Genomic DNA, 27,145 nt, shown 5'->3' with positions numbered 1-27,145 from the left:
TTAACAGGAAGCTTCGAAAGTACTCTGTGTGATCGCATGAGAGTATTTTGACATAATTGAGAGATGGTGCGTACAGCATGAACTCTCTGTTAATCCTACAAAAACAGAATTAATCATGTTCACAAATAGAAGAGTTACATGTCCTTACAGGCTACCAAAACTCTTCAATACGGAACTGAAACTTAAGGAAGAAGTCAAGTATCTTGGCATAATACTAGACAGTAAATTGCTTTGGAATAAACATCTTGACTATAAACTTAACAAAAGCACAATTGCATTCTACCAGTGCAAAAAGATGCTAGGAAATAAATGGGGCCTTTCGCCAAAAATAACTCTATGGCTGTACAGGGCTGTAATCAGGCCAATGTTGGTCTATGGTGCACTAGTTTTGTGGCCGAGGACAAAACTATCGACCACTGCCGCCAAACTAAAAAGCTTTCAGAGACTGGTTTGCTCCTCTGTCAGCGGCTGCATGAAAACAGCTCCTACAACAGCAATAGAGTTGGCCCTTAACATAACACCCCTAGACCTGCACATACAGCAGGAAGCGGCCTTAGCCGCTATCCGACTAATGCATCTGGATCTATGGGGTAAAAATCACTACAGTCCCCACACTGCTATTCTGAACCAGGCAATCGAATATCAACCTTTCATTGCGGCTCCGTGTGACAGGACTCATAATCATTATATATTTAACAAAAAATACCAAGTACAAATAAAAGAAGAGGAAAAGGATCAATCCGGTGTACATGAATTACGCATATACACCGATGGCTCCAAAACTGAGAACGGTTCAGGAGCTGGAGTCTTTTCCTTAGACCTTAATATAAACATGCACATACCGCTTGGCGACCACAGCTCAATTTTCCAATGCGAATGTGTTGCAATAACCGAGGCTGCTGCAGTTGTACATAAGCTAGGAATAAATGGTTATAGCATTAGATTCTTATCCGACAGCGCAGCAGTACTAAAAACATTAAGAAACAACAAGACAAACAACAAACTAATAATTGAATGCCACCATTCACTGGATAGGATATCTTCCAATAACCGTATTATCCTCCAATGGATAAGAGGGCACAGTGAATCTTATGGTAACGATGCCGCAGACGAACTAGCTAGGAAAGGCTCAGGAACGAGGGTAATCCACTCCTTCCTCTTCCATTCTCACAATTTCGAATGTGGATTCGTCAAAGATCCTCTGACATACAAAACCAAAGATGGGTACAGGCTACTGATTGCAGACAATCAAAATTGGCCGTACCTATGTTGAATCAACGACTATCAAAACGTTTATTACATCTAGACAGAAAAAACCTCAAAACAATGATAGGGACAATAACGGGTCATTGTCCATTAAACAAACATCTATACACAATAGGAGCCACAGACAGCCCTCTATGTCGAGGCTGTTTCAACGCCGAAGAAACGGCAGCTCACGTAATCCTGGAATGTGAGGCTGTGGCCCATCAACGTTTAGAAATCCTCGGAACGGTGAGGTCGCTCCGTGAGGCCTGTGAAGAACCCAGGAAGCTTCTGCGCTTCTGGACGGAGCTAGGTTGGCTGCACTAGCCACGACTCATACGCACAATGGCCCAAATGAGAGGCTAAGTGCGGAAAATGGAGTCCCTTTCACATTCACATTCACATTCAGAGGTAAAATGCTGGACCTCTTATACGACATGACCATTTTACTAGTATGCTCTATACTAGAAGGAAAAATAGAGAGCAAAATAGGTTGGGGAAGACCGAGAAATGACTAGGGACAGATGAAGAAAACACTAGGTGTCATGTTGTATAGGGAGGTCAAAGATATGGCCTATAGATGTAGCCCCGACAAGAAATAAACACTTAAATGAAGAGATAGATGTCCAAACATGTAGATATGTAAGATATGTATGTATAGGCCTTCTATTGGGGTGTTTTGTCAGCAGTGGCTACGCTTGGCAGATAGGATGGCAACCGCAGTTTGGGATTAGTGGTGTTTTAAGAGGGACACTGCTGCCCATTCTTCGATAATTAAATTCTCTTAGTCGCTTCTTACGACACCCACGGGAAAGGAAGGGGTGGCCCATTCTATGCTGGGATCGTATGGCCACGGATGTAGCAGTATAATACTAGCCTAAGATCTCAGCGCTGAATTATGTAGATATAAGACATTATCATGAAACCAGGTTTAAATTAAAGGTAAGCTAAAATATATTACTGTGCACACGGTTTGTCTGCTGTAATTTAGTCGCAACTTAGTAAGGGTTGCCACCTGATAACCCTTACTTGTGGTCATTTTTTTATAGGCAACCCTATATTGTTGTATAGAAAAACGGATAAACTTCCGTTTAGTTCAGGTTAAACCAAAAAGAACCAATTCTGCATAACTGCAGCATTATCATTTAGAACAAAACTTCAAATGATTGCAGCCCTTATTTGCAGCCATTTTTTATAAGTAATCATATCTTATCATGTATAGAAAAAAATAAACTTAAGTCTTGTGTAAATTTTACCAAAAACAAAAGATAAGTTTATTAAAATTTATCAAAATTTCGTTTTTCGCAATTTCGTCCTCGTGACCAGGATAAAAATTAAAAGTCCTCTTCCTATCTATATAGTACCAGTATATCCAATTTTATACTAATTGGTTAAACCGTTAAACTGCCAAAAGTTAATAACAAACAAAAAAAAATCACTTTTACATTTAAAATATTAGTAAGAATTTTCACCTGGTAACGCAGGTTGAAATTAGCGGCGGGATCTTAGACTATAATGTAACATAATATTTAGAGCCAACGCTAACGATCTGCCAGCTTTCACAAGATATGATATTACGCTTCCAATTTGGAGTGACGCTTGGGTCGTAGAGGTCCCGCATAATTATGTATACATGATAACCGTACTTTCAGGAACTTCAAACGGGAAATAATGTGGGATAAACTATAATAAATTACTAGCAATATAATTATGTAAGTAGAAATAGTTAATATAATAAAGGGTAAAGGACACTCAGTATTATGAAGATTATAATGAAATTAGGGACAAGTGAGTGAGAGAGTGAGAGACTGAACGCCTTAAAATGTTATTGGTTCGATTAATATTAGAAATGTACTTGACATTTCGTTCCAAAAAAGTAAAAGTAACTTTTATTGGAAATACATACACACTAATGCATGGAAAGATGTCTTATAATATAATAAATAACAAGTGTAGAATGGATCATCCTTTCTCTTCCCGTGGATGTCCCGTTGATAAGAGGCAACTAAGGGAACGTAATAAACGAGGGATGGACAGCAGCGTCTCTCTTAAAAAATCACTAAAACTGAAATGCGATTACCAACCTGCCTGCCAAGTGTAGCAACTACTGGCAAAACCCCATTCAAAGGAGAGGCCTATGTTCAACAGTGGACAGATAATGGCTGATATGATGGTGATGAAGTGTCATACAATTACACCAACTGCCTGGTCCTCAAGTTAGAATACACAATATTATGAGAAACTGGCAAACAAATATTTGAAGCATAACCTACCTAGAACTAATGACCGAAATCAACTCAGAAAAGTTAATTTTCTAAATTATCCGGACCCCAGGACCACGTTGTTGTCTTCGATTTTACAGTTTTGAATTTAGAACGCAAAATCACGTGTTTACATGTAGACTTTGCTTCGCAACAGAGAGTGAAATTGTTACACTGCTATAAATGACTTTAATCTAAGGTTGTCACGTGCTCGTTGCCAAACACCTATTACATTTTCCCGTCTATTTGCGAACTCGAGCAATTTCACTGCTTTTTGAATGTGACAACCCTAGTATTTCGAACGAAAGGGTCATTGCTCCTCATTATCCATATCCTCTTTGTCTTGGTTAATTTATGGCTTACAATTTAATTTAGCTCAGTTCATTATGAACGCAAGATGAAAAAATACACTTCCTCGTAATTTATAATAAGTTTGGTCTTAACTGGCACATGTGCCTGCAACTCCATCTACGATAAAGTCAGAAAATAGCCGACAAGTAATGCACTTCATGTGATGTAGAGAGAGAGAGCGACATAAGCTGGAATATTTTTTTATCCGTGATACTGAAGTGGATACCAGTGAGGGATGATAAATGAATATAAAATAAAGTCAGTTTTTCTGCCGCAATAAATTCATCCAGGAATTATCCAGGTTAGTTTCTAGGAGGTCCAAGTGACAATCAACCAGGGTATATTGTTAATGAGGTAGTCCTCGGTTCTTCTTTCTTTTTCTTAGTCGGAAGATTCAGGAGTATAAACTTGTTACTGCTGGTTGTACTTGGAACTACATCGGCAGCAAGCAGAGCAAAAGAATGTCCTCACAAAACGGCACGAAGACAAGAGGACGATGCCCATGCTTTTTGATGATACCGCCTACGCTATGATGAAGTGAGGTCAGTTAGCCTATTGGGACGTTTTCGTAGTTTTTAGAGAATTGAGATCAATCCAAAAGCTAGCAACAGAACAACTAGTTATCGCTTGAATGTGGTAATGATGAAGTTTTTAGTGGTTTTTATTAAAGAATGAGAATGGAATGGTAACCCCGCATGCACTATCAGTAATACGTTGGTACCAGTGAGAGACAATAGGTGATGATGGAAGCAGGTCAGTTAGCTTTATTATGACGAACGACTAACATACCACACACAAGAACTAACCACGATGGTTTCCACGAGGAACCGCGTGGAGGTTGACCTGATAGAGTATATTGCAAGCAATGAGGCTGTTAAATCCCATTATTATAGAGGGCCTGTATTATGAAGAATTCTAACCTAAAAATAATAATAATGTACAACAGATACCTGAATAATACTTGTTTTCCCAACAGCTGGTGCTCCCAACAGCACGACTTTGATGAGGTCGAGGCTGTCGGGGCTGGGCTCCACGCTGGGAGCCCCCCCAACCGTCAGGGTACCACCTCCACCGCGCTCCAGATAATCCAGATCCAGCTCTGTAACAAAAACATTATTAATCTTTTGACCGTTTGATTTTTACAAGAAGGGAGACAGTCAAATGCCGTCTGCAGGGATATTCCAATCTCGCTAGTATTTTTGCCATCAAATAAATTTGTCGTCATAGTAAAATATTATTACATAAGAAACAATGTATACTATAGTTTCAGTTACGATTTATCTCGAAGTGTATTTACGCTTATATACCAGATCGAGACTTGACCGAGAAAGAATCGAGGCTAGCATTATAATACGAATCCGGCTTTAGTTCTTAGGAGTAACCACGAATGGGGGTATACACGATATATGTATTATGTGACCTGGAATAGTGCTTGGCTTTGTTTGGCTCTTTTAAATACATAATAATTGCCATGGCCCTAGCTTATGACTCAAATCAAAAACTTTATACTGTGCTTGATTTTTAAAACTAATTTTGATAACAATATTAATAGCTTTGACTTTAAAAATATATAAACTTTTTTTTTATTTTACTGCTACTACTTGATAAACTGAAAATAGAGTCGACTCTTAATCGTCTTAATGAATTCCCTAGGAATTAACCTCGATGTTTTCCAGAGAGGTAATAAATAGCTTCTTTTTATAGAAATACATTTGTGTCTCACAATTTTAATACGTTTAATTATATTACCTAATGTACTTTTATCCTGTTTACTACAAATTATTTAAATAACTAGAAGATAGATTTTCCTTAAGTTGTGCTTTTTTATACAATTACACCAATTGCCAGGGCCTCAAGCTAGGATATTACTACTAAACATTTGGGTACATATTCCGAAACATCCAGACTCGAACCAATGTAGAACACTTCATTTCTTAAATGGGCTCAACCCGGAGTCGAACTCTGGACCTCATTTATGCAAAGCAATGTGCCCGTACCGTAATATAGAGGTCGCCACCAGAACCTTTCGACAGATGTCATTAATTAGGATTAATGGAGGGGCTATTACCGAAAAGTGTCTTCGTCGATTCATCGAGATTAAATCGCACATCATTGTCTAATACGTTAAATTATAATTATATATAACTATAATTTACAAAAGCTAGCTCAAGAGCGTTTATAGTAGTGTTAATAGGGGTGGGTAATATATGGTAATACCTATATATTTTAATTACAATATCTATATACTGGTCTAATAACGAATATGGGCATCTATTTTGAACTATGTTAAAAAACTTTTAACATATTTGAAAATAGATGTACGATCAATATGGACGATATCGAAATGGGTGATTACCTTTTTTCCGCCATCTATGTTCAGAAAAACCCAATATATAGATATCGGATCAATTTCATATTACCCATGCCTAGTTTAAAGTTTCATATTGAAGCTTACCGAAACTTTGCAATGTCAGAATTAAATGTAAATTGTCGCAAATAATTCAATAATTTTATATTTAATATTATTAAATTATTTTCATAATTTTAAAACAAATTATAAATACTCGAATACTTGTAGAATTATCATAACATTATATACGCATAGTTTACGCTCTCAGTCCATTTGTTTCCATTTTGTTTTCGCTTGCCAAAAATGTTATATTATTTTTAAAAGCTATATTCATTTTTTAAGTGTCGTTCTCCCACGGAAGAAGACTTTTAGATGGAGTCGATATAATGGTCGTAAACGTCAAACATAGTGAGTTTGTGAATTTCCCGTTATAATCCCCCTAGTATTGCAGGCGTTCATAGGCTACGGTAAATGCTTACCGGCAGGTGGGCCGTACGCTTGTTAGCGACCTTAGTGATATAAAAAAAAAGAAATCACGAAACGAATATTTACACGAATACGACGTAATTGAAATATCTTCTATGATTCCGTGGCATCTCCAAGTATTTCACTATTTCCTAATATCCACTTTTTCGTGCAAATTTACCTCCTTGCTATGTATATATACAGACTCCCAATGTTGTCCCTAGTGAATCTGTAATGTTAGTATTCTCAAATTAACCATTTATTAATATAATTATAATTGTTACTGATTATTCGAAAAGTACTCTATTAATGAACTAAAATATCCACGTATCCGAAATAACTCGATGCTTGATATAATTTAATAAATTTGGTAACTGTTTTAATTGATGAATCGATAACTTTCTCCATTACATATCAATTAGATATCAACCAGAATGAATTCGAGAAATATGAATTCACGTATTTTGTTTTTTTATTTTTACTATATAATTATTTTAAACTATATATATCTCAAGTAAGTATATATATCGAAGTAGATTTTCTTTGATGAAATCTAATTTGTATTAGGATTTTCTCCCCAGAGTCTGAAAGTATGGACGAACACTAAGTGATTTAATTATAGCACGTAGAAAGGGGAGGGGGAAAATGGCTGCAGTCAGAGAGAGCCATTAGTATCGTAGACGTTAGTTAATTTCCTGGATTAGTACGCCACTTAAAAATTACAATAAATGAAGCGGATATCACTGATTCTTATAAAGCTTTAAGTGAAACACAATTGATATATAGTATATATATATATATATATATATATATATATATATATATATATATATATATATATATATATATATATATGAAAAAGAAACTGAAAAACTAACTAACTTATATATTTCAATATATCTAACTTGTATATTTCAATCTGTATTTATGTTACTGTATTTCACTTGAATTATTCACTTGTCATTGTATATTTTTATTTATGATGCAATAAAGAGTTAAATAAATAAATAAATAAATAACATATTACTAATTTTATAAATTAGGTTTTTGCTTGCTACTTCGTACTGTTTTTTTTAATGAATGATAATGGAATGGAAACCCCACCCGCGCTATCGGTATATACTGGCGGAGCACCAGTGAAGGATGATAGATGAGGATGAAGTAGGTCAGTTAGCCCATCTTAACGAATTCAACAAGAATTGTTCACGATGGTTTCCAAGGGGAACCACGTGGAGGTCGACCTAATAAGGCATATTGCTAGCAATGGGGCTGTCAAACTCCATTGTTAACAACCCCTTTCCCCCCATTTCGTACTGTTAGTGTATGGCACTTCATCATCATCTTTCTATCCTTATCCCAATTACTATTTGGGGTCGGCGTAACATTGTTTTATCCATATTACTAAAAGATAAGTGTATTAAAAAAGCACTTGTTTAATATCAAAAAAAAAATAAAAAAACTTTTTGCCACACACCAAAGTTATTTATTTAATATTTTTACACAGTGTTCTATTATTAACTTCTTTAGTTTTACACTGCACTTTTAACTAATTTGTAGGTCCACTTGACTCTCGATGTGCGAGACTATTAGTTCAGGGTTTTAAGCCTGTATGATAAATCCAACTAGTTATTTTACTGGCCAGATTGACAAGCAGAAACCAGGTACGTAGCTAGGCAGTAAATAGCTAATAGTTAGCTAAATTACGAATTTATGTAGGCTAATTTAAATGGAAATGAACGATACTGCTATTTGGCAATAATATATCTACATGCAAGGGTTGTAACAGTAAGCACGGATTTCAGAAGTATGAAGAACAATGAAACAGATCACTTTTAGATGACGGATACAACATAAACCAATTTTTAAGTTAGATCTTCAGGAACACTAATGAAAACTGCACCCAATTTTGAGTATTCGCTTATGTGTGATGTCAGAATAAACATACAGATAGATAGACAGACAGTCCGACGAAATCATCATCAATGTCCTGCTCTTATCCCAACTATTGTACTATTTGGGGTCGACGTAATATGTTTTTCTCTTCCATTCTTCTCTATTCGCAGTCATTTCCGCATTCACTCCCATTCTGTTTATATCATCTTTCACACAGTCTATCCATGTCTTTTTAGGTCGTTCTTCTGCTCTTATAGCTATCCATATTCACCTTTCTTTTTTTTTATACGACTTAGAATGGCAAACAAGCTGACGGCCCACCTGATGGAAACTGGTAACTGTCGCCTATAGACATGAGCAGTACCATGGACAAAACAGAGTATACTGTTTCGCCCATGATACCCCCCATGCGTTGCCATTCCTCATCTTTGCGCAACCAGACAAAATATCCATAAATTGTAGCTTTTATTGATCTTAAAATTTCCAAGAAATGTAACAGTCATTGTTCTTATAAAGACCTGTCATATAATTTTTTCTTAAATATCTCTCATGTTTAAGACATTGTTTAGTTACAATATTATTTTATTAGTAATATTCACACGTAACTATAGCCTGGCCAATAAAAATAAAAACCATATCTATGATATGTTAATGCACATCCGTCATTTACATGTATTCGAATAGACCCATGTATAAAAAACAAGATTAAAGCCTGGGAAATCGAGTCCTTTGATTCGAATACTTCATCACATGCTACAATGGAAAGGGAAAAATAATAAAGCAACTCGTTTGTATTACGCACTTTTCATCGCGTGTCCTTTGTTCCCTTGTAATAAATGGCTGGCTTTCACAAAAGGGACAGCCAGAAATATCACATCGTCAGGTGTCAAATGCAGGCACTGGTTTTTTATTGGCGCTGAGTATTTTTAAGGCATTGTGTGCGGTGATTTTTAACCGGTTTGAAGAGGAAAGTACTCCATGTAATAGCAGGTTTTTTGGTTCTTTGATATGGGTAATAAATTTATTTGTATCTTCAGCACACATATAACAACAACGAGTGGATTTTGCTCTACAAAGAAAAAGTATAGACTTCAATCGTGGCAAAATTTTTTTTTTTTTTAAATAAACTACTAAACGGATTTTGATAAAATTTCTATGGAACCAATTTAAAAGTAGATTACTTCATACAAAAAAAGATTTACCAAATTGGTTTATAAATGATGAAATTATGAGGTAAAGAACTTAAAAATATACAATTGAACTGAAAACGTTCTTTTTTACAGAAAATAATATAAGAAGTCACTTAAACCACTGTTTTATTTTATTTATAATTATTTTTTTTTATTTATAAACTTATATTTCAGATTTTAAGTAGTTAGGTGGAGGAAAATATATTGTTTCTCACATTAATAGGCAAAAACTACACAGTATAAAAATAAATTAAAATCTGTTTTAAAATATACAAATGAAGTCCATTCATATGATATAATATACCACATGGACTATTAGCTCCATTTTGGAATTTCGAGTTCTCCTTTTAGATCGTCTAGCCAAAAATAAAAAACAAATTAATTTTCTCACATAATTTCTTATACAAATAAAAAAAAAATAGACTTAGTAGGTGCTAAGATATAGCGCTACGACAAACAAACTGATGAACGGACGGACAAAGTCGCACCATAAAGGTACCTTTGTACTTTTTTTAGTACAGTACCCTAAAGAGAGTAATATTTTTCAGGTGTAAAGATACTTTGATCTTTATCGCAACGCATAGGCTATACACCTTGCTGAATTTTAATAAACTGGGTGATTGGAGTGTCACTACCCATAAAGTGTTTTAACACCTGAGCAGTGACGAGAGCATAAAATAGCAGGACTCAAACTTTGGAAAATTATTTTATTTTATATTCTTTTTTACATTTTCTCCTCTATTCTATAATTCACAAATCAATTTCCTGTTATTATATTAGTCTAATGATAGTTTTTTTTTTATCGGTGATAATGGAATGGTAATCCCGCCCGCGCTATCGGTATACACCGGCGGGACACCAGTGAAGGATGATAAGTGAGGATGAAGCAGGTCAGTTAGCCCATCGTGACGACTTCAAATAGAATTGTTCACGATGATTTCCAGGGGGAACCACGTGGAGGTCGACCTAATAGGGCATATTGCTAGCAATGGGGCTGTGAAACTCCATTGCTAACAATCCCTTTCCCCCCAGTCTAATGGTAGTAGCTCAACTGGTACTAGCACTTGTTCCAGTATGGTGTAGAAGATGTGGATTCAAATATCATTTTCAAACACAATATTTTTTTAAATAACTTTTTTTTTATGTCTCTATAATCATATACTTAACCGTGTGGACCCGGCATAGAATGGGTCACCTCTTTTCTTTCCCGCAAGAGGTGTAAGAGGCGACTAAGGGAATTTCATGTCGTTACTAGTTACATAGGAATAACACCTGAGTCCTCAGGAATGGCAACGCATGGGGGGTATCACGAGCAAAACAGTATACTCTGTTATGTCCATGTCTATAGGCGACGGTTACCACTTTCCATCAGGTGGGCCGTCAGCTTGTTTGCCATTCTAAGTTGCATAAAAAAAAATTAGTTCGAGTTATAACCAGTAACACAAAGCCTAACTGCGGTTGCCAACCCGCCTGCCTACTAACTACTGGCAAAATCCCATAAAAGGGGAAGGCCTATGTTCAGCAGTGGACAGTTAATGGCTGACATGATGATGATGATGAAATGATAATAGGTATTATTTCTGCCTAAAGCTTGTTACTTTGCTACTGTCTATGTAAATACCGTAGAAGAGATAAAAATAAGAAAATAAATACAAGTAAGTAGTTTCCTGAAACATTTTGTTTATTTTATCTCCATTCTTATCAAGAATAGATATCAAGACTTTTCTTGGAAATGATGCCCAAGTAATGAGATAATTGGGATCTTTATAATGAAACTGTATAGGGTGATTGCTCATAATCATCGGTTGTCTATTTCCTACAGTCTATACGTCATCTAATTCTTTTATTTTTTGAAAATTAGTAGGTATATTTTAAAGCCAAAAATAAAATAATTATTCTTGATTTTGCTTGTGTTGTTACTTTTACCGTGAGAGTGAGAATAAGATATTTTTCCTTACTGAAATGTAAAAAAAAAAAAAATAATTTATTATACCAGTTTTCTGAAGCACAACGTTTTCTTTATGTAAAAAAATACGTCGATCTGTTGCTTTTTGGAAGACTTGAAATAATTTCAAATTACCGATTATTTTTACTAGTTTTACTAATATTCTAACTGGATATATGAAAAGTAAGTCTGTTTATTTTCTTATTACCTCTTACCAGATTAACTACTTATCACGGAATTTGATAGACATATAGTACCTGAGATGGAAAAGAATAAAGGTTACTTTTTAATATGCCCATCATCATTATAACAGCCGTTAACCGTCCACTGCTAAACATAAGTCTCCCCCATGGGGGGATTTTGCCAGTAGTTGCCACGATTGGCAGGCGGATTGTTATGTCCATACGCTGATGAAATCGCAGGCAGGTATATTTATTTTACATGAACAGATCGCTGATATCCAATAATAGTATTATACAAGTCAAATATTAATTAATTATTTGTTTCGATTTGTTACAAATTTTAGAGTGATTCACTGATAATTTCAATGAAATTCTGTCATCGGTTCATTAAATATATTGAATTCTCTAAATCAAAATAAGTAATCAAGTAAGGCAAGGCAAGGCTAGGGTAATAGTGAATACAAGGTTTTATATGTATACAAAATTTTATATATTATACTAAAATATAAATATATTTTTTTTTAAACCGCCATCTAGTATCTTAGTACATTCTAAAGCATTCTCTACCAGCATATACCATATATAGCATTAAGTCCGCCTTTTGCACCACGTTTTATTGGTCAATAAAGTTTAAATAAATAAATAAATATTAAGTATATAAATTATTATAGGTATTGTAATGTATGGATACTTATTTCTTTTTTATTTATTCTTTTGAGGGCACATTACAAAAAATGTCTGGTACAAAAGACGGACTTAATGCTATATAGCATTCTCTCCTAATCAACCTTTGGCAAAACAGAAATGTAACTATGCGGTGAAAAATTGAAAATTGTTACAACATTCTTATAAACGTTAAAACTTACCCAATATTTTGGTTTGTTTAGTACAATTGCCTTTAGCATTATCGTCGTCTCTCTCTTGTTTAGAAGTGTTGTCAAATCTGTTCATTTCAGTGATAGAATGACACAATTTAGTACTCCTTTAATTGTATACATCATATAGTTTTGTATGGTACTGCCTAGAAGTTAGGCTTCTACAGAATTATGTAGTGTAGTTGTTTCATATGTAACGTTTGTTTTATTACAGCTTATTTTGTTGCTAATCTCCATAAGTTCACTCCAAAAGTCTATTATAACTGTCATAATTTTTTTTTCATTAATAAAAGTTTTTCACGAGTCCACTGGTCTTATTATAATCGTATTAATTTATTGTTTTTGTTACTAAGAAATAAAAATTTATTTTTACATATTACTTATTACTATTATAAATTTATTATTTGGCATAAAATTTATTTTTAATGTAAGCAAAACAATAAATAAATATTTATATTATTACATAGTATAAGTCTATTTCATTTTCACATTAAAACACTGCACGCAACACATACTGTAACATTATGTTTACATGTTCTAGAAGTCCACTAAATTAATTATAATTTTATGAGAAAAAAAATATTATTAATTTATTATTAACTCTCATTATTATATCAATTCACATACACCTACTAATTAATTGACAGTTAATGAGAAATAATTAAGTTCCACTTAATATATTTATTCACTTTTTTACTTTTCCTGCTTTATTTATGAACACAAATTATGTACTAATTTGTTTACAGTTCAATATATTTTTAATAACGTAATTGTATTTTAGAATTTTCGCAAAATTTTGGCGGCAAAACTGTATGCGAGCGACGCACCCACCCCGTGGGAGATTTGCTCTCGACTGACGCAAGGATGGATGAGTTCACGCCGTTTCGCTTGTATCTTTTGTATTATATTTAGTTGAAATACATATTTTGAACTAGCATTTTGCTCGCTACCTCGTACGCGTGGATTTCAGAAGTAGAAAACCAATTAATTTGACCACTTCTAGATTTGAAGTTAGATCTTCAGGAATGCAATTGTGAAAGCGTATTCAAATTGGTGCAATAGTTTTTTTGTGACGTCGGAACAAAGATATAAGACAGACAGACAAAAATTCATAAATATTATTGTTATGGCATTTGTTGGTCTTGTTAAGACTCCCAATTAAAAAATCTATTTTTATATATTTTTTTTACATATATAAAAACAGATTGTGTAATTGTATTTTATGCACGAAAATTATTAATTCACTCTTGCGCCACCTGCCCATTTCTATCTGTTCTCCTTTAACTAAAGGTTGTCTGTAAGAGATTGCCCTAGCGATAAGACCGCCTTTTGTACCTTTATGTGTATATTTCAATCTGTATTTATGTTACTGTATTTCACTTGAAGTATTCACTTGTCATTGTATATTTTTATTTATGGTGCAATAAAGAGTTAAATAAATAAATAAATAATTACGCAAATGTGAAACTATTTATGGCTCAACATATGTAGATGTAATGTATGTTTATTTTCTTATAAATAAATAAATAATAATCGTCAAAAAGCCTTTAACTGTCTATTGCTGGATATAAAACTCCCCTTGAAGGAGGGTGGAGGGGGGAGGGGGCGTTGCCAGTAATTGCCACGCTTGTAGTGGACAATTGATGGTTGATTAAGTATGGTATGGTATGTGTTTCTAAATGCACATTCAGCATAAATATCTTGCGATTGTAGTAACCATTTTAAATATACATCAAAGTTTATTGGGCATAACTTTATACAGGGTGGCAAACAACAATTTCCACACATGTTTCCTTAACGGAAACATATCACGTATATATTCTCGTCACTCAAATAGATTAGACGGAACAAATGCCTACATCTACCACAGATTTATACCTATTTATACACTATACTGTCTATATATAACTATTGTTCCTCGAATCAATAAACTCCTGTTAGATATTTAAAGACACTGTCTTCACTTTTCAACCGACTTCAAAAAGAAGCAAGTTCTCAATTCTCTTGTTTTTTTTATGTGTAACATATCATACCATATCAACCTACGAATCTACCTAACGAACGAGGAAGACCTAAAAAGAGTGAACGAGAAGAGAACATTGGTTGAAATAATAAAGAATAGAAGAGGCAAAATGCTGGGCCACCTTATACGACATGACGATTTTTTTAAGAGCATAGTAGAAGGAAAGATAGAGGGCAAAAGAGGAAGAGGACGACCGAGGAATAACTACATGGAACAGATAAAGGCAACACCAGGCGTCATGTCGTATAGGGAGATAAAGGATATGGCCTGGGATAGAGCTGGCTGGAGGAAGATGGATGAATTAGTTGCACCGACAAGAGGAAACTCTTAAATGAAAAAAAAAAGATGAAAGAAATGAAAAGAGACCATATCAACCGTTAACTGTCCACTGTTGAACATAGGCCTCGCCCTACTGGGGGTTTCGCCAGTAGTTGACATTGGCAGACGAATTGGCAACCGCAGTTAGATCTTGCTGATGTCTTAAGAGGGACGCTGCTGCCCATTTCTTGACTATTAAATTCCCTTAGTTGCCTCTTACAATACTCACAGGAGACGAAGAAGTTATTTTTGTTTGGTAACTCATAACTGTCAGTTATAAATCTGTTTGGTTTTTTTTATTATATACTTACATATTAGTCTCATACAAATTTTATCAAAATAGGTCCGTAGTTTAGTTTTAAAAACCAAAATAACTGTTTTTGCCATAATTCAAGTCGGTTTTTTTTTGTGGAACACAGTCTTATCGTTATTGGAGACTTTATATGAAAGTCGTCTACTTGGGGACCTCTGTACCACACGTTTTTCTGCCGTGAATCAAATGTGTTTACATGGTTGTCTTGCAATTTGAAGGGTGAAGTATGGCAATGAATTACAAATTATGGAGAATTTGCACCATAGTCCTTAGGAATAACAACAGTAGGATATCATGGGTGTCACAGTATATCCTGTGATATCCGTATTACTGTTTATGGGACATTTATCAGTTTCCTCCATGTAACCGTTAGCTTGTTTATCGTTCTAACTACAAAGAAAATTCGGACTACAAAATGGCAAATAATACCAATCAACTAATGGAAAATGTTATTCCCAATATACCTACACAAGCAGCAGCATTACTGACACAAAGCATACTGTGACACCTATAATACTTTAATGCATTGTATTCGATAACACAGGGAATTATCGATCATAATAATTCACTTCGAGGGGAGATAAATATAATAAATCCACGGATTGAATGTAGACCTGCTTACATGAATACATCTCTATTTCTGCTGTTAAGATATATAATATTGCATAGTTATTAAAAATATATCTGAAAATAAAATTACTATATATTTACTTTTTAAATTAATTAAATATATTTATTTATTGCAATGCAAAAAATGCCAGACAAGGTCAGAGCTTAATCTAGAGGGAGTAAGCGGAGCAAATTCGACAAAATGATTTCTTTGCGAGTCCAAATTAAACCAAGCCATCTTGGTTTAGTTATGTAATCATCATCATATCTGCCTTTAACTGTCCACTGCTGAACATAACCCTTCCCCTTAGGGGGTTTTGCCAGTAGTTGCCACGCTTAGCAGGCGGATTGGCAACTGCAGTTAGGCTTTAGAGATGTTTTAAAAGAGACGCTGCTGCCCATTCCTCGCCCTCCTTTAGTACGGATTTTTCGACACTCGCGGGAAAGGAAGGGATGGCCTATTCTATGCCGGGACTATACGGCCGTATTTGCTTAATTATTAATTAAATTTCTACATATTTTAATTATTTAATTACAAACAAAACTTTACGTAGGTACAATTTATTTTTCATATCGTTATAAAAAAAAAATATAAAGAGTGGTCGTTACAACATCATTGTGCAACAACAATTGAGCTGTATCCGCCCGATTACGTCGGATAAGCCATTTCAGCCCATTTTGGCGTATATCCAACTTCCGACATATTCTATCCATAAAACATACAAAAACTTTAGCCTTGATTTATTGTAAAAAGCTTATTTTTTTGTATCCTATTTACACTCTTTTTTTTTGTTGTACCTTTTCTGCACTAGATTACCTGCTTATCATTTTCTCACTGCACTGGGTTGGTCTCTCTTTCTCTCTCTCTCTTTAGATCTCTTTTTAGAGATAAGACCATTGTATTTTTGACGTGACGTGTATTTTTTTTGTTGATAGGTGAAAATGATATGGTAACCCCTCCTGCGCTAACGGGATACGTTGGCGGAGCACCAGTGAAGGGTGATAGATAAGAATGAAAACAGGTCAGTTAGCCCATCATGATGAATTCATCAGGAATTATGATAGTTTCCAGGGAGAACCGCGAGGAGGTCGACCTGATTGGGCATATTGCTAGCAATGGGGTTCTCAGTCTACATTACTAACAATCCCTTTCCCCCCACAGATAGTGTATTAAATAGCTTTTTTTTAGCAGGACAGTTGTGTAAAAATTTGTAGAGGAAATGATTATAAGTCTAAAGTGAAGGGGAGAGGGATTGTTAGTAACGGAGTTTAACAGTCCCAATACTAACAATACTCTATCAGGTCGACATCCACACAGTTCCCTCTTAACATTCTTGGGGAATTCGTCATGATAGGCTAACGGATTTGCTTTCCCTGATCATCATCTGAATCATCTCTCTCTTGTGCCCCGTCAGTGTATACCGATGACGCAGGTAGCATTACCATTCCAAAATTACCTATAAAAATAAAACCACTATAAAAAAACCAGCTCCTCAACAGATCAGAATAGTAAACTTTATGAAAGGGTGAATGAATGAAAACTGCCTTGCGTCCGCGTACTACTTGCAATAGACGCGGCTTTCATACGGAACATGAATGGTTTTTGCTTGAATAGAATTGTAAAGCGTTCATTATATAGCTATAAAAGATCACAGCTTTCACAATTTGTTAGTAGATAGTTCAATTTATGATGACGTACCACTAATAACAAGTAGATTTATAAAAAAAGGGATACCTTGATAACGAGATATTTCAGAGATAAGTTCTTCCCGCGAACACTCAAGTTCTTTTTTTTTGCTGGGTGAAAATGGTATGGTAACCCCGCCTGCGCTAACGGGATACTCTAGCGGAGCACCAGTGAAGGGTGATAGATGAGAATGAAAACAGGCCAGTTAGCCCATCATGATGAATTCATCAGGAATTAACCATGATAGTTTTCAGGGAGAACCGCGTGGAGGTCGACCTGGTTGGGTCTGTTGCTAGCAATAGGATTCTCAGTCTCCATTACTAACAATCCCTTTCCCCCCGAACACTCAGGTTGTGAAATGATTTTCCTGCTGAGGTTTTCTCTAAAGACTACACCGTGAGGTTCTTCAATAAGGGTGTAATAAGATTTCTTAAGGGTCAGCAACCTGCGCGTGTTATCCTTGGTGTTACAGACGTCCATAGGTTACGGTAAATCCGTTTACCATTAGACGAACCGTATGCTTGTTTGCCATCATAGTACAATTATAATATCGTGGTCGTTGAATCTTAATACATAGAATACTTTATATACAGACTGACCTAGTGTCACAGCTAGTAATATTTTTATCTTGGTATCTTTTTGGTATCTTTTCTTGGTATCGTTTAATTCTATCAAAGTACGAGTGATAGAAAAAATCATTATTTAAATAATCTTTAATTTAAGCATATTTGTATAACCATTTTTACATGATTCAACCGCCTATTCGGAATGTAATTTTAGTTAAAACACCAGGCAAAAAACACAGCTGTTGCTGTTTTTTTTTTTTCAAAAAGAGTGTTTGTATATCATACTTATCTCATCTAATTACTATAAAATTTGCTATTTACGTACTATAAAGGATGAAGAAGTATATAGACTACTTTTTAAACTGAAATCCGTGAACATTCATTGAAACAGTGTCATTCCGATAAAAATGCCTGCAGATAAATCTAGTTTATTTATATATATATAATAGAAATTACACTGTAACAAATAATCAATCAATGAATAAACACCTCAAGAATAAATATAGATTAAATGCAGATTAGTCACAATAGGTGTTTGCAATAGATGGCGCTTTCAAGTGAAACTCAAATGGTTCTTCTTTGAAAATAATCAAAATGTATTTAGTTGATACTTGATAGTTGATACTGAGTTATATAAAGTATTTAAGATAGATAAATAGATAACCTTTATTACCAGTATTGAGAAAATAAAAAATTAAAACAATAAAAAGAAAAAAAAACAATTTATATATAATAGGTAATTTATGTATAATAGGTAATAGGAGTCTAATTAAGGTAATTGCTATATATGTACAGCTCCAGCGAGAAGTACTTATATAGCGTTAATTTTCAGGCGGCCCCTTAACCCTTTCTGTTTCTGTGTTAAACAGTATATCTCACTCATGACAAAATTGTAACTAGAAAATGTCTGTACATGGAAGATATTTAAGAAAAATTGATAGGTATGTGTTCTTTTTTTATTTTCTCAATATCCTCTACCCAAAGGCTGTCTGGAAGAGATTGCTTGGCAATAAGGCAGCCTTTTGTATCATTTCTCATTAAAATTAACTGTTTTTACTATTTTATAAATGGTGCAATAAAGTGTAAATAAATAAATATGTGAACAGGAATAAATATATAACCTTAAATAGAACTCGATTCTAATCATGTCACAGTATCCATGCAAATGTAAAATAATCTTGTACATAATAATTTGAAATGAATAACTCTTGAGTTTCTTGTGGGTTTTTCTCAGCAGATAAGGAAGGAGCCCATCTAAGGGAACTTAATAGTCGAGATATGAGTAGCAGTGTTCCTATTTAAATACCACCAAAACCTAACTGTGGTTGCCAACCCTTAAAGCCCTCCCTTTTGAAAGAGGCCAGGAGTAAATTTATAGGAAATAACCACTATGATTTCTAGGAGGGACAGTGCAGGGGTCGATCTGGTAGTTATACTTGTATCGCTAGAAATGACGATTAACCTAGCCATGATTTACAATCCCTTCCAATTGCCTCGCTCGTTTCTTGGAAATTTAAATTAATACTTTGTTTTTGATGTCAGTCGATTTTGAACTCGCGACCTTACGTGTCTGCAAGTCGAGGTAATATACTGCTACGCCACAATATTGTCTTTCACATGATTGATTACATTATTTTAAGTGCACATATCAGCTAGAAGTAATACACTAATGGAATATCTTTACTAATAGTCTAGGATACGATATAGATAAAGATATATATCGTATCCTAGACTATATATAAAGGAGATATTTTAATTAATATGAGGGATCTTAACAATAGATGCTTAAATTTGTCTGTATGTCTATCTATATATTCTATCTATTCTGGCATCACGCAGAAACTATTGCATCAAATTGGATGCGGCTATTGTTGTATTTCTGGAAGTTTAACTTAAATTCTGAAAAATATATATATATATATATATATATATATATATATATTCTATATCATTAATTTTTCTTGTTTTGAAATCTACTCGTACGAAATAGCTGGTAAAAAGCAAATTTTACAAAAGTAAAGTTATAACTACCCAAATGAGAGAATTCTTGTACTTTCCAAAGACTAAAGTCTTTTCATTTATGTTCTAAAAGTAGTTCTTTATTGTATGAGAATTTTTTTGATACTTTATATGGCAAACAAGCTGATAGGCTACCTGAGGGAAAGTGTTGATCGTAGCCTATAAACATGAACAGCACCATGGGCGTCACAGAATATACTGTGCTGCCCGTGGACTTCTTCGTGCGTTACCAGTTTTGAGATCTATAATAGGGTTACGCCTATATACACCCTGTAACTCTACATTATAATGTATATTATTTTCTTCTTTCTTGCCTGTGGGTGTCATAACAGACGACACTCACGGGCAATAACTTAGGAAACTTAATGATCAAGGGATGAGCAGCATCGGCCCTCTTAAAACATAACCAAAGCTTAATTGCGTTTGCTACTACACTTGCCAAGCGTGGCAACTACTGGAAAAACCCTTCAAGGGTGAGGCTTGTGTTCAGAGTTAACGACTGCTGTGACGGTGGTGATTGTAATTATTTATAATAGATATATAGTATATACTGGTTAGGTTTCCCCGAATTTAATACGTGGATGGTCAGGAAGATTTTTTTTATACAACTAAGAATGACAAACAAGCTGACGGCCCACCTGATGGAAAGTGGTAACCGTCGCCTATAGACATGAGCAGTACCATGGACATAACAGAGTATACTGTTTCGCCCATGATACCCCCCATATGTTGCCATTCCTGAGGACTCAGGTGTTATTGATATTATGTGATATAACATATATATTCGAGTATTCTGACACTTCCCTATGGTTGACTGGGAGAGAATGTTTTTAGCATTAAGTTCACCATGTACACATATATGTACTAATAAATAACTAAATATAATATACACGCAAAATACAGTCAAGTTGTAAACCACCATCCATTAAAAATGAAATCGAATTTGATCTTCTTTACTTATGTGAAAACGAAAAAATATGAGCGAGAGGGATACAGGGTAATAGGAAGATTACGCTCATCTTTTTCGTTTAAAGGGCATGCAAGGATAAAATTGTCATCAATATTCCATCAACAACCTTATTGCGTAAGCAAAATGTAATCGTCGTAAGACCAACAAAATATAATGGGAGAGAAATAGTGTTCCTGGAAACGTAGTTGTGGCATAATGCAGTACATTATATGGTCCTTCGAGCCAGATTAATAAAATGTGAAATTTTATGACGTACTATCGCGATCAATTGTTAATACTAATTGTTAGGCAATTAAATTAAATTTAGTTAAAAACTGAATCGCATAACTAAGTTTGTTTTTGGTGGTTTTGATAGTTTCTCAAAAAAAGTACTAGGTAGAAACTTTTTCGTTTTTCTGCAATATTAGATACCTTTATAAATAGTACTTTTAGGTGCGTTATTACTTAACAAATAGGTCAAATTTTAGTACCCATTTTCATTACAATTGCATTTTAATTGCAATATTTTCAAGCTACAAATATGTAAAACTGTACCAAATTTCAAATCGATAATATTAGCAGTTGTTGAGATGTTATACTATGACAGATAGAGGGACGAGCGGATAAAGTCGCAAAATAAGGATTTCTTTGTAAATTTTTGGGACGAAACCTTAATAATCGGCATACTTCGTTACCTTGACGAAACTTTTTCTCGTTACGCGAACACTTCAATTTTCTATTACTACAGTATATCAAACGGATGATATGACAATTTTTTCTGCCTACACATGCGTGTATCCCTTGAGCAATAAACGAGAAAGCCTTCCAATGTGATGTGCCAAATGAAAGTAGGTTGTCAGGTAAAAACAAAGAATTTTATAGTTTACTAGCTTTTAGCCCCGACTTCGTTCATGTGGATATCAGAAATAGGAAAATCAATTAGCAAATTCAATAAAGTACCAAATTTTATATCAGACCTTTAGGAAAACAAATGTGAAAACTGCACTAAATTTAGTGGGGTAGTTTAAACGTGATGCCGGAGCAAACGTACACACAAAGAGACAGACAGACAGATAAAACTTTTAAAAATTATTATTCTGGCTTCTATCAGTCTTATTAAGATTTCCCATAGTAATTTTACTTAAATATGTCTCATGTGGCCGTGTGGTCCTGACATAGAATAGGCCATCTCTGCCTTTCCCGTGGGTGTCGTAAGAGACGACAAAGGGACGGCGAGTGATGGGCAGCAGCGTCCCTCTTAAGACATCTCTAAAGCCTGACTGCAGTTGTCAATCCGCCTGCATATATAGACCATATAGTAAGCGTGTAATGTAGATTTTTATTATCATCATATCAGACGTTAGAAGTGACGACCTCAAATATATTGCAGGGAATCAGTGGATGCAGGTGGCCAGGTGGCTTAGGACCATTCTTTATGGCAGTCTATGGGGGAGACATATATGTTCAGCAGTGAACAAATAAATGCTGAGATAATGATGATGATGATTATGATATCATAACTATCTATCTACTATATATCTGTCTACTAAACAGTAAATAATTCCACTTTATAAGCACATACATAATACTTTGACATTAGTATTTAAAAAAATTACCATAAATATACAAATTTTACATTGCGTGTTTTGGCAAAATACGCCTGTTCCTAACATATCGTCATAGTCGTAGAATACTGACGGATCTGACAAAGATTACATATAAAGATCCGTCAGTATTCTACGACTATGACAATATCATTACTACCATCTGTATACCGTGTTTTTTAGTAAATAAATTATATTATTAATATTATTATTACTGCCCAACATAAGTCTCCCATAAGGGGGATTTCGTAGTTACCACGCTGAGCAGGCGGGTTGGTAACCTCAATGAGATTTTAGTAATGTTTTAAGAAAGGCGCCGTTGCCCATCCCTCGACAATTGAGTTCCCTTAGACGCCTCTAACGACATACACGGAAAAAGAAGTGGTGGTCTATTCTATGCCGAGACCACATGACGTAGTTGTCTATAGATGACAGAATTTTCAATATCGGTTAAATTTTTTTGTTAATTTACCCGTTATATACAAAAAAATAAAATATTTTGTAGGAAATAATAAAGAGTATCTTATCTATCAAGGTATCTACCTATCTATCCATCTTTCTCCTTTATAATACCGGTTTTGATTATTCTGTTTGAAGAATCAAAATTTTAGACGATTGAATAGCTTGCAATATGGAACAAAACGCTTTGTTATATAAAATGTGGGAGAATTTTCACCTGAGACTTCAGATAGCATCTCCTTTGTCAAAACGTGTATTGTAAGCTCACGTTTGAAACTGAAATATAATGTAAATTATTTTATTACTTATAAATGATGTAAATGAAGAATACGCCTCGTCAGATAATAATTTGTATTGTATTGTATTGTAAAATTTTTATATATTATATTGGACATATTCAAAAGACTTAATATACAATCTAATATATAAAATTCTCGTGTCGCGTTGTTTGTTACCAAACTCTATACCGAAACGGCTTTACCGATGTTTATTAAATTTTGTGTGCATATCGGGCAGGTCTGAGAATCAGCCAACATCTATTTTTCATTCCTCTCTAATTTTTTTTTATTTTTTTAACAAAATTTTTTATTTTTATTTTATTATGATTTAGCATAAAAAAATACAAATAACATCAAATTTTCACCCTTTTACGATCAACCCCTATTTTTTAATCGCGATTTTTATATTCCTCAATAGAGTTGCAAGATGGCAATCGAATGTAATAATTGTAGTACGATAAATTTTCATGTATAGTTCTCGAAATAATGTATATGGTAAAACAACATTTGCCGAGTCAGCTAGTAATATTATAGAACTATTTCATAGAAAGATCAGATAACTAAGGAGCAGGTTTATAATATGATTGTATTTTTTTTATATTTGTATCCTTGGAACTCCGTCATTTATAAACTGATTTGGAAAATCCTTTTAGTTTTTAAAAGATATAATTTTACATTAAATGTGTTGAAATTTCATCAAAATTAGTTCAATAGTTTAGTTTTCATATAAAATTAACTGCTTTTGCCAGAATTAAAGTCAGTTTTTTTTATTGTCAAAGAAAATCTACTTTTAGTAAGAAAAATTGGGTGCTGAAAAGTTAACACTAGGCTCCGAGTAGCGATCTAATAATTTGTCTGAAGATGTCTCGTTTAGAGGTAAAACATCATATCGCAAAACGTGCGTGAACGATATGGCAGTCGGAGATTGAAGGCTAATATGAAAAGTTGTAGAACAAGTAGTAACAGTGATAATCAATCTTCAAGTGTTGGCAGTCACAAACATACTAAAAGTAGCGGAATTAAACAAAATTAACCAGTAGGTAATATAAATTTTCGCAAGATTCCTAGTACAATAAAATATTAACAAGAAACATTTTATATGAATGGAAATATAAAGGTAAACAAGCAACAAACAAGTTTTCTTTCTCACATTTATATAGGTAAAAGAAAAAGAATTAAACGAAGTGAAGTGAAGTGAAGTGAAGCGAAGGAAGACGAAGCGAAGCGAAACGAAGTGAAATGAAGCAAAATTAAATGGAATTAGATTAGATTCAATTAAATAAAATTAATTAAATTACAATAAATTATATGGATTTATTTTGCTAGAATGTAGATAATTTTTAGATGAAAAAGGTTAACATTGCCCATATACATTCTGCCTCTGTGTCGGCGTGCAAATGTAGATCCTTATCATAATTTATTACAGTAAACAAAAATTAAATTCCTGTACAAAACTTGTTCAAATTAATAAATTATTTAAACAAACTATGAGGACATATAACAAGAGGTTTGTTTGAATCGAAGCATTTGGCGTTCCATTGTTTCTGCCTACCCTAATGGGAGACAGGCGTGACAGATATGTATGTATGTATGTATGAGGACATATTTATTATTGATATAAAAACTATTACATGACAGCTAAACTATAAATTTACGTTTAAATAGTATATGAGCTCTTATTTTTCTAATGTTGACTTACTTAATATTCATTTTGAAAATTTTTATGTGTCACATTCAGAAATTTTGTATTTTTTAAATAAAACGTCCACTAACAAATTATAATAACGCATATATAACCTTTATTTACATTATTTCTAATTATTATCATTACTGTATGTTTTAGTGCAATATTTATTTTATAAAATTATTAATATTACGGTAACTGTATTCATTAGTCAAGTTTTTATAAAAATTCTGTGCGTACATTACTGTATTATATTAATAACAAAAACAGCGAAAAATAAATAGGTAAGTAGATAATTAAATTGTGATGATAGAACGACGTTGTTACAAAGTTATCTTACCAGTTTTATGAGATATGGAGAAAAAAACGAGATTTAATGAAAAAGGCAATTACTTTTTAATGTTAACAATGGTTATTAGTAGAAAAAATATTTCCTTTAGCTACGGGCGTATTTTCATTAGTTTGTATATTATAAAAGTGTGTTCCACGAAAAAATGGGCTACAATTACAGCAAGACCGGTTGATTTCATTTAAAAATTTAATAACTGAACCGATTTAGATAAAATTTTAATGGGACCCATCTGTAAGTATATTCTTTTAGATAAAGAAGATATTTAAAATCGGTTTATAACTGACGGAGTTAGGGTAACAATCATTAAAAAAAATACATCCGAGTTGAAAACATCCATCTCTTTGAAATTGATTATAATTAAAAGAGAAAGACATAATAAAAAAAGATTATTCGCCTTATTTTCTGTATTTTAACTGAATGTTACAAAATAATACAAATGTTTTTTGATAAGAATTTACCAAATGAAGATCAGAGTAAAAATTTGCGAAATAAAAAGGCTGGAATAATTATTTTATTTTATTTATTTAAGGCAAACAGACTTAATAACTAGAGAGCTAGAACATAATAAACCAGGATATATCACAAAACGCCATCTAGTCCCCAAGTTTAGTACCAGCGTGTTTTTTTTACTATATGTTATGTCACAAATAATATAATACTATACTAGGTAATATGATATCTTTGTAAATTATAAATTGATATTGATAGGAAGAAGGGGGAGAGGGAGACCGAGACATAGTTACATCAGGCAGATCAAGGAAGGAGTTGGTGTCGTGTCGTATTAAGAGGTGAAGAGACTCGCTGAAAATTGTAGTGAGTGGCAATAGCTCCACCGACAAGAGCGCAACTCTTAAATGGGTAGATAGATTGATATTTAATTTATTATTGTGTAAGGGTAAATTTTTATTTGAAGTCTATTTTTTCAAAATACATAGGTATTTTTTTAACTTGATTAACAAATAAATAAATATTTTCATTCTAGCCATATATGTAACTCCATATTAAAGGCAATGACCTGATACGTATAGGTCGACATGTTGGGTCAATGGTTTTAATAACTTATGTATATATAGATAAAGTATCAACTGCCTACAATTATCACAAATTTATTATATATATATATGGCAGAGGCTCCCAAAGTGTGGGGCACACCCCACCCACACCTTTATTTTTTAATGAATGATAATCGAAAGGTTATTCTTGCTGCAATATGGATATAAACTAGCGGAGTACCAGTGAGGGATGATAGATGATGATGAAGTAGGTCAGTTAACACGTTAACATCGTAATGAATTCAACAATAAATTAATTACAATAGTTTCCATGGGGAACCTATTTATATATTGCTAATCTCCATTACTAATAATCCCTTTCCCCCCTCAGTATCCCTGTGCGCTGTAAACAGTAAATAGAAGTGCCACAAAGCACTAATGAAGCCCTTTTGATGCTCACGGAATATTAAGATTATGAATGAGATATGTATATATGTTGTGATAGTTATCATGATTCTGTTCGTGTATATAAGCG

At 33.7% G+C, this 27,145-nt stretch overlaps 1 protein-coding gene across 2 annotated transcripts in view; it reads right to left on the bottom strand.

The window, feature by feature from the left end:
• The window catches only part of LOC113513498 (ras-like protein family member 10B), a 72,712-nt gene that overhangs the window by 9,349 nt on the left and 36,218 nt on the right, over positions 1–27,145 (bottom strand). Inside the window, exons 1-2 of one of the 2 annotated variants that reach the window (XM_052896007.1) lie at positions 12,749–13,597; positions 4,808–4,956 (exon numbers count right to left, since the gene is read on the bottom strand). In XM_052896007.1, the coding sequence (XP_052751967.1) occupies positions 4,808–4,956; positions 12,749–12,833 (234 nt within the window). In that variant the 5' untranslated portion in view covers positions 12,834–13,597. Of the gene's footprint in view, positions 1–4,807; positions 4,957–12,748; positions 13,598–27,145 lie in introns of those variants that run through there. The other variant, XM_052896006.1, reaches the window with a different exon arrangement.

The sequence above is a fragment of the Galleria mellonella genome, unplaced genomic scaffold, assembly GCF_026898425.1.
Source record: "Galleria mellonella isolate WM207_F2 unplaced genomic scaffold, CSIRO_AGI_GalMel_v1 utg312, whole genome shotgun sequence".
In the NCBI taxonomy this organism is placed as follows: domain Eukaryota; kingdom Metazoa; phylum Arthropoda; class Insecta; order Lepidoptera; family Pyralidae; genus Galleria; species Galleria mellonella.
Note: the sequence above shows the minus strand (reverse complement) of the source record. Positions and strands in the feature narration are given on the sequence as shown.